We start from the raw sequence: 12,423 nt of genomic DNA on the forward strand, positions 1-12,423 counted from the left end.
ACCCGTGTAACAAATTTGACAACAATACGTACAGAGAAACAAACATACACACATAAATCCTCGCAAACTTTCGCATTTATTATATTAGTATGATATTAATAGGAATGCTAATAACTTTTACGAGTTTTACTATTTTAGAGATTAAGTAGTGGTATATAATTCTGTTTTTAATGTGTCATTTTTATTATAGGTCATAATAACAACAAAATGTTTCATTTTATTTTGTTATATTATATTGTGAAGACTAAAAGATAGGCATTTTGGCCTATGTAAAATAAACGCGGGTTATTTAAAATTACAGCTTTTAAGGGCAGAAATAGCATGTATTAAAAAATTAAGTAACTATAATCTTTAGTTATAATCGTATATCCGAGTAGCAAGTCTAAATATCAAACAATTTGATTATAAAATGTTTTAAATACAATATTTCTTTTGAACTATCTGATAAGTAGTAATTTATAACTTGAAAATATCCAGGTACTAATTTGGCTTACTGTTTCGATTGAGATCTTTACGTAGATAATTAACATGAATAACGTAGTAAGTACATGATATAAATTTATTTGTTATTCAATAAATATAGAAAAAATAAAATGACTAGACTAACTTACTACATATACGTATCGAACCAAGAATATAATTTTATTAATATCTACAAATGTATATATTTGGGATACAAATATCTTATTTATCTATTTGTCTATTTATCTTATTTATCTAATGTCTTATTTATCTATTTATTTTCATTTATTCATAGAATCATGCGCAGCTTGGCAATCATAGTTATGATTAAATCATGCATGTTGGACAGTCGTTAAGGCACTACAAACTGACCAATGCATATAATAACATGAAAGTTAGTTCCGATAAACAAGTATCCGATAAATAATAATTCTGCACTTGCGTCAATACGCAAGTACGGAAAACCTGATTTTAAATAATAAGATTACCAAAATTACCTTGCCGCGAGCTGGATTTTTAATCTATATTTATTCAAATTTAAATAAAGCATGTGTGAGATGCATACTTATCAATATAAAATTGAAACTTTATTGTGATAACACAAAACTTTCGAGGTTGATAACACTAAAGATAATTTCACACGTCATCGGTATCACATATCTACCTACTGTAAATTCTCATTTTCTATTACAGACAAATTTTACAGTCAAAAATCGTCTATACATTATTAGTCAATATTGTATCGACGATTTTTGACTGAAATATTTATAAAACATTAAATCAGTTACTGTTGTCGTATCAACAACGATAAAAATGTATATCAGTAGATAATCAATGATAATATTATGTGTCCCAGCCAACACCATTTTGGAACTAAAAGCCCTAAGTACTGTTTTAATGAAAAAATCATCATAACAAATAACGTAATTAACAAATTGGTAAATTAAAATGACATTAAATTAACGTGATTGGTTGAATGTCTAGTGAATTTTTATCTAATCAAAAAATTAAATTATCGTAAGAAGTTATAAATTAATTTTATTTAAGTAGGTATTATAAATTTGAAATTTTGAAAAGTTTGAATTCTTTTTCTAATTACAAAATTTATTGGATCTAGTGAAAGTACATTTTTAACTTTCTATGTCAAAAGTTAAATATCAGTTAATATTAATTTATATTCTATACTAGTTTAACGCAGCTTTTTATTTGGTCAAAAATTTGTTCTTTTATACAAGATACACAAAATGAGATCTTGATTAAATTAAGTTTATAATTATTTGACCATCTTACTGGAGCATTACAATAGAACATTTTTCACAAGTTGTTGAATATGTATATCGAATAATTTCTAGTAATTTTACATGTAGCTAGGCAAGTATTATTAAAAAACGTTGATCGAAGTAGTTTATAAAATAAATTAATTAAAAATATAATTACTTGTCTATAGAATATATGTTGTATTCGTAGTGCAGTAATCATAGTATGCACACTTAAATGTTAACACAACCTAAATATATAAAATTGTATACAATAGAGACGGAATTAAAATAACTTTCTTTTTATTTCAACTGGTATCAGATTATTCAATAAAGTCGTTTTTGTCTGACATATTATACAGATAAATCGGTTTCTATCTACAATAAAGTTCGGAACTGTGTCATATTTGTCCATGAGCGAACATATCTACGCAAAGCATATAAAATATAATTATATCCTCGTGGCCAGAACCTCCTTATAAACAGAGTCACTATCATGAATTAATTATAACATGGATTACAGATTAAAAAATAAGATAATCTGTGAACCCTGAAAATTATTAAGCATGAACGGTCAACACCACATCAAGCTATTAATAATAATAATATTTTAAATACATTTTAAAGTTAAAAAGTTGGGGTCGACATTATTTTTATTTATATAAATTATTAAAGAATGTACATTTAATTTTCATTTGTTTCATCATTTAATTTTCGTTAATGATTATGTAAGTTTAACTTATATATATGTTTGTTTCCTATTTGATATAAAGTGTTATTCATATAGGTACCTACATACGAGTATACAACTATACAATACATATCCGTAAAGTTAACTTTAATCTATCTCACATGATTTGTGCGCTCCAAGTCTTCTTCATCATATAAAACGCTACTTACAAAACTTTCAAACACGACAACTCAATTTTGTGTCAATATTTATCTAACACATAACCTCTACGATCCAATTTACGAATACAATTCCACTGTGAAACGTATTTCATACGTACTAGACAATAAAATCACTATTGGATTTATTCAAAGCGATAGAAAGAAATACACCGAAACCTCTATTCTAAGTATAATACATATCTTTCATAATATCAAAATTTTCAATCAGATTCAGTCAGAGTGTGCTTCGAAAACATCATTTTACACTTCGAAAACATCAGTATCACATTACAAGAAATCCATTGCGGAAACGAAATTGATGATCAATGTGATATTAAGCTGATCGCTAGTGCTGTAACAAGTAAAGCATAACGCACCACGTATGACATCTAACCTTGTAAAATTCAAACGCCTCTATTCTTTGGTCGATTTCAGCACATCTAAAAACAATAATAATCCGTTTTCGAAATGGAATTCTCAATTTGAATATACCACAGACAAATCGGATTATATGTGCCTCAGACCAAATATAGGTTACATAGCGCAAGCTGACGCGTGACTTCGGATCAGCTTCCCGTCGGAGCCGGCACCTGGGCGCGGCCAGCGAGAGCCCGGAGGCGAGACAAATTCAAGCGTGCGCGACTTCCACGCGCTAAGTCACTGACCGTCAGGAGTCCAGCAACACGTGCCAACGCTGTACCTGAAGCAAGATCAGGTGGTTAATAATAGCTAAGTTACTGGTGTAGCAATAGGGTGGGGATAATGACTTCTTTTGTTGGTCGTAAGTTATTGGGAACAGAACAAGTTAGAAGAGGAGAGTCCGAGAGTAGTACTTGCGTACACAATTGATTCAGGTCAGAAAATTGGTCAGAAAATTTTAATCTGTGTCCGAGGGAGAATCAGCAGACACACAAGAGTCTAGCCACCTGTTCCCCGTGCCGCTCGCACAGCTGCTGCCAGTGCTGCTCCTCCTCGCGGCCGGACGGACTGTGGCCCAGCGAGAACCAGCCCACCATCTCGTTCCGCTTCACGCTGCGACGCCACCACACAGACACCATCAGGGTCACCTCCGTCAATTGGAATAAGGCCACCTGAAACATACAGTTTATTGCTTATGACTTTTGTATAACTGAAAATGAAGTTACATCGAATACATTTTCTTAGAAATAACCTATGTCATCTGCCGACGGTTGTCGATACCACGTTATTTTAGTACGGTTCCCAATGAATATTGAGCAAAATTTTGTGGGACTCAGCTTCGCCATACGGACTAACGGGGCTTGAACCCATCACACCACAATCCACGCAATGGGTCCATTACTTCCTAGCGATCCATGACAGGAGTTTTTGGAAAACGTTTCGTGTGTAACATCGATTCTGTGGAACTTTCCATTATTGTTAATTTCGACCAGTCTTACGGCCGGCCGCGTGTCTGACGTCAATCCCAGAATAATGTAAATATGAAATATGGGAATGCTTTTGTGGCCTATCAGATAAGTCAAGTTAAGGCCTATGTCCCTTAGACATCTACGATAACCACAGGAGAATATGGAGTGGTCCTAATATACGATTAATACCTGGAATATGAAAATCTCCTTGTAGAGTGGGTTGGACTGGGCGCGGCGGGTGGTGGACTTGCAGCGGCCCATCTCCATGCCGAGCGAGCTGATGAGGCACAGCTTCACGTACGTGTCCGGGGCCTTGTTGGGGGACAGCTTACGGAAGTGCGTGCCTTTTATCACCTGCACACAGGATTCATGTGGATACGAGTATAGTCGGTATTCGTAAAATTAAATGCCAATAGTCGAGGCAGAAAACCTGAAGGAAATAATACGCTGCACAAAACGCGGGCAACATATTTTTAGACTGCTGCGCAAAGGTTGCAAAAATTGTGATAAAAAGAAAGAAACATTATATAAATGTACTAGCTTTTTGCCAGCGGCTTCGCCAGCGTAAATTTTTTCGGGATGAAAGGTACCCTATGTCCATACTTCAAACTATATGTATGCAAAATTTCAAGAAGATTGGTTGAGTAGATAAACCTTGAAGATGAAGCAACATGCTGGAAGAACAAAATAAACAAACTTACGTTCGCATTTATAACATTAGTTAGGATTAATTTAATCTTTGATGATCATAGACTACGCTTTTTAAAGTTACCTCGACAGACAAATGTCCAGTGGTGGAGTTATACTGCAGCCCGAGCAGCAACTCCGGCGCAGACCTGGCGCTGCAGCAGGAGGAGGCGGAGTCGGAGCGCGCGAGGCTGCACGCCTCTGCCCCCGCGCCCCCCGCGCCTCCCGGCGTCGTCACCGTCGCGATGGACGAGGGGCTCGCCAGCACGCCCGAGAACGAATGGCTCAAGTCCAGTTTCGGCAGCTGACAAAAAAAAGGACTTTAAATTTCAAGAGCAATTTTAGTAGATACTAGCGGCCCGGCTCAGCTTCGCTCGGGTAAAATATAATAAACTTTACACCTAAACCTTCCTCAGGAATCACACTTTTTACTGGTGAAAACCGCATAAAAATCCGTGCAGTAGTTTTAGCAGAGGATTTTATTTATGTAAGTATGTTTAAAAGAAAAAAAAATGAGGGGAAGAAAATGGTATTATTACCGAGTTTAGGTCGAAGACAAAATAATTTATCTAAATGCAACAGCCTGAAGTCACAATGAGAAAGAAAGAAAGAGAAAGAAATCATTTATTCGGCAAACACATAAAATCCAAACATTAACACTTAAAGGTAAAGTACAAGAGAGTAAATAAAGATAAATGACATGGAAGCTATATATATATATATATATATATAATATAAAGTATAAATATTAAACTAGAAATAATTCAATGTCTTGCCCTCAATTTGCCGCAATAAAGTAAACTCTTTGATGCGTTTACGGAATATTGTAACAGATGACAAATTACGAAGAGGGGGAGATAAATTGTTGCATACGGCATACTTAAAACTTCATTTAAAAGCTGGCCTTCTCATTGTCCAGAGTCACAAACTCTGGACAATGAGAAGGCCAAGGCCAAGGTTTACGATATTTAACAATTCCAAAGAGGAGAGTAGATAGATGGATAGGTATAGCGGCGTGACGACATGTTTAGCATTTTTGCAAAATTGATGAAGGGTGATGCATGTTGTCGTGGTGGAATGTTAAAGCAATATCTTGCACAACGCGACAGTGCAACAGTGCCCTTACCTGCAGCGAGGGCTGGTGGTGCTGCCTCGGCGCCAGCTGCAGCCACAAGCTGTTCTCCAACTCGAAGTTGAGTGTCGCGAAGCTGACGGCCGCCTCGCCCAGCAGCCGCTGGCGGCGCATGCGCTCGCACCCGTAAATACGGATACGGAGGCCGAGGCCGTGGACATCCTCTGAAAAAAAAAAATGTGGAATCTCGCTCGATTCCAGGGGGCTACCAAGAAATATAAAACACATAGCACGTCATTACGTCCACACGTTCTCTTTTTTTTTACACGATATTGGAAAAGAGATAGCATGTGGACCTTAGTAACGTGCTAAGTGTTTGTATATTTCGTGGTAAGTCTTCTGTTCTGATTTTTTAATATTATTTTCAAAATTATAGGCATGTGTGATATATGTACAACGAAACCATTTTCAATAATATATATATTGAAATGGCATTACGTAGAATTCATATTTAAATAAGTTTTGAAACCTTTCAAAATCTGTCTTCGCAAATAAACGTTTCTGATCAGACTACGTTTTTAACCTTTTTTCTTTAATACCATTTTCAGACTTTTCCGAGGTTTTTTACCGTGCCGAATCGACATCACAGTCGACACGCTAGAAAAAAGTCTCAGGGTTTATTAAATTTATAAATAAATGCCCTTTATGCAAGACAAGTTAATAGGTTAGCCACCAAGTCAAAACTATGTAAACCGTAGACAAAAAGTATTATGTGTAAGTGAGTACCTATATAATTACCAACCTGGATTTATTTTGTGCAGAACGAAACTCTCCATGTATTGAGGATTTTCCCCGTTCCTGATCTTCGACTTGAATTTTTGCTTTTTCAACGGTAGAAGTACGATCCGAACCTGGAACAAAAATGGAAAAGAAAAAATAAAACAAAAGAAGACTTATAACTTATGGAGTTGCGAAATGTTGACTTGTAAATCACGGGTTTGGGTTACAAAAGAACAAGTTATTAACATGAAGCTTAACAAACTCCAGAAAAGTTGTACAAATTAGAATTCTCAGAACAATTTAAACCAGGTGCACCCTCGCCGAGGAAGCCACTGTGAAATCGCTCAGAGGAGAAAGAGATAGTGTATGCTCCATCTCATTACCTCTTCTAAGGTATGAAAGAAAGACTCAAGATTGATCCACGGAGTAAAATGTACTAAGTTAAGACCACGAATGGTCTTTATCAAGATTTATATACTTTATTCTACTCGTATGTAGATCATACAGTGGTTGACTGTACCTGGCTTTGTAGGATCTGGCCCTGTGTCCTCAAGGGCAGAGATCGAGCCTGCAGCACATGAACCGTCATGCTTCGGACAGGCGCGTCGTACAACAAGGTCAATTCCACGGAACCCCGCTCCTGAGAGCTGCTGCTCTCACCGCACAGAAGTGACGTGTCCTTTTAAATTTTAAAAAGTACATGAGTTCGTAACTTAGAAATTATATTTTGTTCTGGGCTGGTAAACCGAGCTACCTAAGAAACATTTTACCGCTAATGCAATTTGATCGAAATAGTGGTTAGGTCTTCTCTGTCGCGCTTGTGTCAAAATTGTGTGACAGAGAGTAATTTGCAAAACTGAAACATAAATTAGCTAATTTAATTTTTAGTTTTCTTGCACGAGTGAGACATTTGCTCGATTTTAGTGCGATTTATATTAGGCTAATCTATTTATGTTAACATGTATCTCTGGAAGTGGAAAACCCCTCTCTTATCTAAGCGTGTTCCGGTTTCATTTTCGACCATATAACGTCGGAGCCCAAAGTCTATTTTCCTAATTTTCTTCTTCACTACACACGGTGTTTGTCATTCTAGTAATCAGACCATGGGTACGCATATGCTTGACAACGCCAAGCCAGCAGAAAAAAATGCGCATTTATATGCATTAGAGCGTATTTTTCGTACAATACAACCAAAAATACAATTACAAACAAAAATAGCAATATTGGAGTAGTCCTCTCACATTGTGTACCATGACGTCACTATCCACACTGCTCTGCGCCTCGAGCGTGTGGATGTACTCTGCGCGTTGCGGCACCACATCATCAATCCTGGTCTCCCGGAGCGCTGTCTCTACCAGCTCCACCTCCAGCTTGACAGGTTGGTTCTCGTTCTTCTCCTCATAGTGGCATTCCACCTCCTCTTTATCCTAAAATGCAGTCCAATCAATTCTTCTGTGAGTCAGGTTTGAGACGTGAAGGCCTACAACCAACCTACGACGAAACATACAATCACGTAGCACGTTACAAACGTCGTAATGCTGTCTCTTTTTCCCACATTGTGTACGCATCGAGTAAAAAAAAGAGAATGTGTGGACGCAATACCGTGTTACGTGTTTTATATTTCATGTTGCATGTTTGATTATTGAGATTACGATTTGCTTGTTTCAAGGTTGGTTTTGATTAAGGTTTATTGTTTTTATTGTTTTTTTTTGTTGGGACGTAGTGGCTATAAATTGATATTCGGCCAAAAAAGTAATATAAGTTATAACTAGTACCTAAGTATATCATAGTATATCTCAATATATACAAATTCTAGTTTACATTTTTACCCCTTATACACAAAAGGTATAATATATTATTAAACTATAAGATGATAGAGAAGTATATGTCTAATGAATGATAGACAAAATACAAATGTTAAATGAAATACAATAAAAATCCTGGCTACAAAAGAAATATAAACTAAACTAATGAATGAAGATGGATCTAGAACAAAAAGTGCTAGTATTGTCGCACGAACTACAAAAATTATATAAGTAAGTAAATGGTACTTTTCATTTAATTAACTTACAATATGTATTACGTAATTTTTTTTTACCTATTCCTTCCTACTATAATATATTATATATATAACCTTCAACTATAAATTGGCAAAGAAACTGATCTTGATAAATATTTCAAGAATGTGTAAACAAAATTGTTATCTTTGGAGATCACAAGGTAATTACGAAAGGATAATACGAATTCCTAAGATACTTTATTTTTGGCGGGAATGATTGGAATCCATTGCGGTGGACGAATGACTGCGAGTGAACTGTGACTCATATTCGAATTATATCCATCAAACGGAGTTATAACATATTTGATAGATATTATAGAACTGTACCTAATGATGTGGTATTGTCATACGTTACGCAGATATCGAGATATCAATCGATTTATGAGGAAAAATGCAAGTAATGGCGCTGCTGCTGAGATAAAAAATTTGTAATGTCCTATATCCCTATAAACCACGTGTATAAAGTACTTAGGTATTTATGAATTTTTCTACATTTTAGATTTTTATAGCATGAAGTTTATGTAACTTTTCTACCAATATGTGACTATTTATTAATCAATTTTATTTGCGTATAGTTCGTTTTTACATTTATTGTATTGATTTTTTTACGTTACGCAACGTGTTATCATAAAATTATTCTACGTACTTTGAAATTTCCTGAATAGTTAACGAGTTTGTAAACAACAAAATGCTGAAGAAACCGCGATACATAGAAAACGTAAAAACAAAGATTTCTACACGTAAACACCATGCACCTACAATTTCAAAACCTCCACTAGCGCCCTCACCTGTTGTATGCGCAAACGCAGCTCTTCGTCCGAGTCGGAGGTCTCGAACGTGAATATGCGTTCGGGATAATGGATCGGTAAAGCATCTATAACAACACAGACGTACGGACAACTTCAATCGATATACGCAATACCCCATTATAGTGAAAATAAGCCTTATCTACGCTAATTAGCACATCTATTTTTTAATTCTATATCTATGGTAAGGTAGCATTTCTGCGTGACCAAGCTAATCGTAAGGACAGCGTCGCTAGGGACCTTGGGCCACTCGCCCTTGAAGCTAAATCAACACTACGTTATTGATGTCCAGTTTGACTATTCTAGGCCTAGAACTTTCAGGAATAAAAATCAAATTAAAAACATTTATTTTTATTTAAATTGTATAAATTCTCTAAATTTTAAAATAAAAATGTAGGTAAGAACCTACAAGTAATAGAAAAGTATTACAAGCACATGTTTTTAGTTACTTAAATTTAATTAAGTATTTCAAATTGTTTTAGTTTTCGTTGACCTAGCATTCATAAATATAGATTTATCGAAATATAGAAAAATGTCTCGAAATTTAACTAGATTTTCTTTTTAACAAAGACTCGGCGACTGATGTCACAACTACCTATAACTACATACACTATGTGTATAATACAGGAGATTCTTGTCACACGAGGGATAAAATAAAGAGTACTGACCAAACTGAGCATTGTCGAGCGGCAGGCAGGGCTGCGGGCGAGGGATCACCGGATCATCGCAGCATTTGCGGCCGAACACAGCGGAGTAGCACCATCTCCTGCCCAGGAACAGGAGCAACACGAGCACCACTGCCGCGAACGCCGCTACCGCGCTTATATACGCCGTCGCCTCCACTACACAACACAAAATTATATTAGCTCTAATAACAAAAAGGGTGAGTCGCGATGTTAATAATGTTTACCATTTCCAGAGTTGATAACGCCAATGTTGGCCACCATGTTTAGAGGCGCACGGCGCGGCGCATTGCTGCTTTCCGCGCGCGCTCAACCGTTATAAACCCGTCGTGCTGGGCACGTTCACGGTGGATTTGCGACGTTGATAAATTCCATGAAGGAAATTGGGACGTGTTAGCACAGTCGAACTGTCAAGTCAAAGCCACGCATGCGCGCTCCATAGGGGGCACGACGGGGCGTGCGGAGCGTTCTGCGCGGTTATAGGACGAATGGCTCCAGTCCTCCATGTACCTACATCTCTATATAACTCTGTGTATAGGCCATAGGATACAGTCGTCAAGGCCGAGGGCGACACGTGCCCTGCGGGACTAGGGCTGCTACTAAAGCACGACCGTCCCTTAATGCCCTTTACATGAATAAAATATTACCAAATTTATAGAGGTCTACGTGTTACGGCAAATATAAAGAGCGGTTTCTTTTATTACCAGCACAGTTACGATAATTAACATGGTTCGCTCGTAAATAAATTAGTTACCTATGTTATCTCTCTCTTATTATGTTTTCTTGGTAGCATCCCGGGCTGTGAAGCCGCGAAGTCAGAGTTAGCGTAAATAAGTTTTTTTTACAAAAATACATTTTTGACACAAGCTTTTATTGTTGTCAGATAGATCTTGTTGCATTTAATGAGTGACAAAAAAATGTGCCTGTGTAGAAAACCGTTGAGGAGTTCCCACGTCTGGAGCCTTTCCTGGGTACACCATCATAATAAGGCATTGATATCTACACTAAACGCGTGTACAAAATTTCAGCTCAATCGATTGAAAATATCTGCTTCAAAATTGAATTGCAAGATTCCACCCGAATAGACATAAAAAAATAATTCGTTAGCTAAGGAACGGTATGGATATACCTATATCTCTTGCAATAAGTATTGTACCTAAATATTAGGTATTAAAATATTACACTATCTTCGATTTTTTTCTTTATTTTTCTTTTCTTTGTGGGTATCAAACTTCTCCAATAGAGCTTATTTTTGCCAGTGTCGAGTCATAATTTTTCAATAGACAGTAAGTACTTACACGACCTAAAATATACAATTCCTTATTAATTTCCCACCTAAATAAATTAGTAGTAATTAGTTGCATCGAAATCTTAGAGCATTTAACCTAGGTTAAATGCTCTTAATAAGATGTCCGGTGTCCACGCTCTATCTGAGCGCGCGAAAACACCTATGAATATTTTATGATGACTATTCAAGATGGCGGATAACGGAAATATTTTCTCCTTGTGGGAATTTTCTTTCCTAATGACCTTTCGAATGCGATCATCATTTTAATCTGTGGAACTAACCTGAATCATCCAATGTTTTCACAATAATACTAACTGTGCCGTGCTGGAACTGAGCCAAGGATTGTAAAGTTCACGCTTACTCAAACAAGAACCATAAAGCCATAATGTGACCATTAATCTGAAATTCTATAAAAGCCACAGACATATAAGCATACATAAATGCTTATATGTGTGTGATAAAAGGAAATAAGGTTTTTCAGTTCCGCGTCAGTCATATAGCAGAGTTAATGCTAAAAAAACATTGTGCTATGTTCATCATGCATCTGATATAATGATGGCCCACAATAAAATACAAGTAAAAGTAGGTATTAACAAATTTATTTTACTTTAGATTTAGTATTTTGCGTCAGTGTCTAATCATTGGACACCGAGGGCCACTTGCCACGGCCATCAGAAGCCGCTGTGAAGCATTTATTCAGAATCTGGAAATTAAAATAAAAATAAAAAAGTACAAAACTAACTAAAATAACACTTATTACGTTCGCTGGATAAAGATCCAGAAACTCTGATATTTTTCCTTTATATAAAATAGACAAAGTGTAGTCACAACAAAGATATAATAATTGAAGCTTTGAAACCCACAGTTTTCTTTAACCGATTTCAATAAAGGAGGAGGTTATTTATTATAATTAATGGCAACGGTTTGTATAAAACGATTTGTAATAAAATCATTTATCGGTTACGGTAGCGTGATCTCAAGTGGTATTTTTTTTTAGTTTTTGTTGTTTATAGAAAGGAAGTGAAAAAATGTGATGGTGGCGCTAGTTTCA

General features: G+C 36.1%; 1 protein-coding gene across 2 annotated transcripts; it reads right to left on the reverse strand.

The window, feature by feature from the left end:
• Nucleotides 1-986: 986 nt before the first annotated feature.
• Syt14 (Synaptotagmin 14) lies at nt 987-10,624 on the reverse strand. 2 transcript variants are annotated; one of them, XM_053757954.1, is made up of 11 exons: nt 10,312-10,624; nt 10,070-10,243; nt 9,384-9,469; nt 7,778-7,963; nt 7,057-7,215; nt 6,559-6,667; nt 5,811-5,980; nt 4,770-4,988; nt 4,187-4,351; nt 3,536-3,700; nt 987-3,309 (listed from the first exon to the last, which is right to left on the reverse strand). In XM_053757954.1, exons 1-11 carry the CDS (start codon nt 10,346-10,348, stop codon nt 3,277-3,279), a joined length of 1,503 nt encoding a protein of 500 aa, XP_053613929.1. In that variant the 5' UTR covers nt 10,349-10,624; the 3' UTR covers nt 987-3,276. The 2 variants fall into 2 exon arrangements, with proteins under 2 accessions (XP_053613929.1, XP_053613930.1); XM_053757955.1 differs by lacking the exons at nt 9,384-9,469; nt 10,312-10,624 and having other exon boundaries at nt 10,070-10,226.
• Nucleotides 10,625-12,423: the final 1,799 nt, after the last annotated feature.

Source organism: Plodia interpunctella, chromosome 17 (genome assembly GCF_027563975.2).
Source record: "Plodia interpunctella isolate USDA-ARS_2022_Savannah chromosome 17, ilPloInte3.2, whole genome shotgun sequence".
NCBI classification, from domain to species: Eukaryota; Metazoa; Arthropoda; class Insecta; order Lepidoptera; family Pyralidae; genus Plodia; species Plodia interpunctella.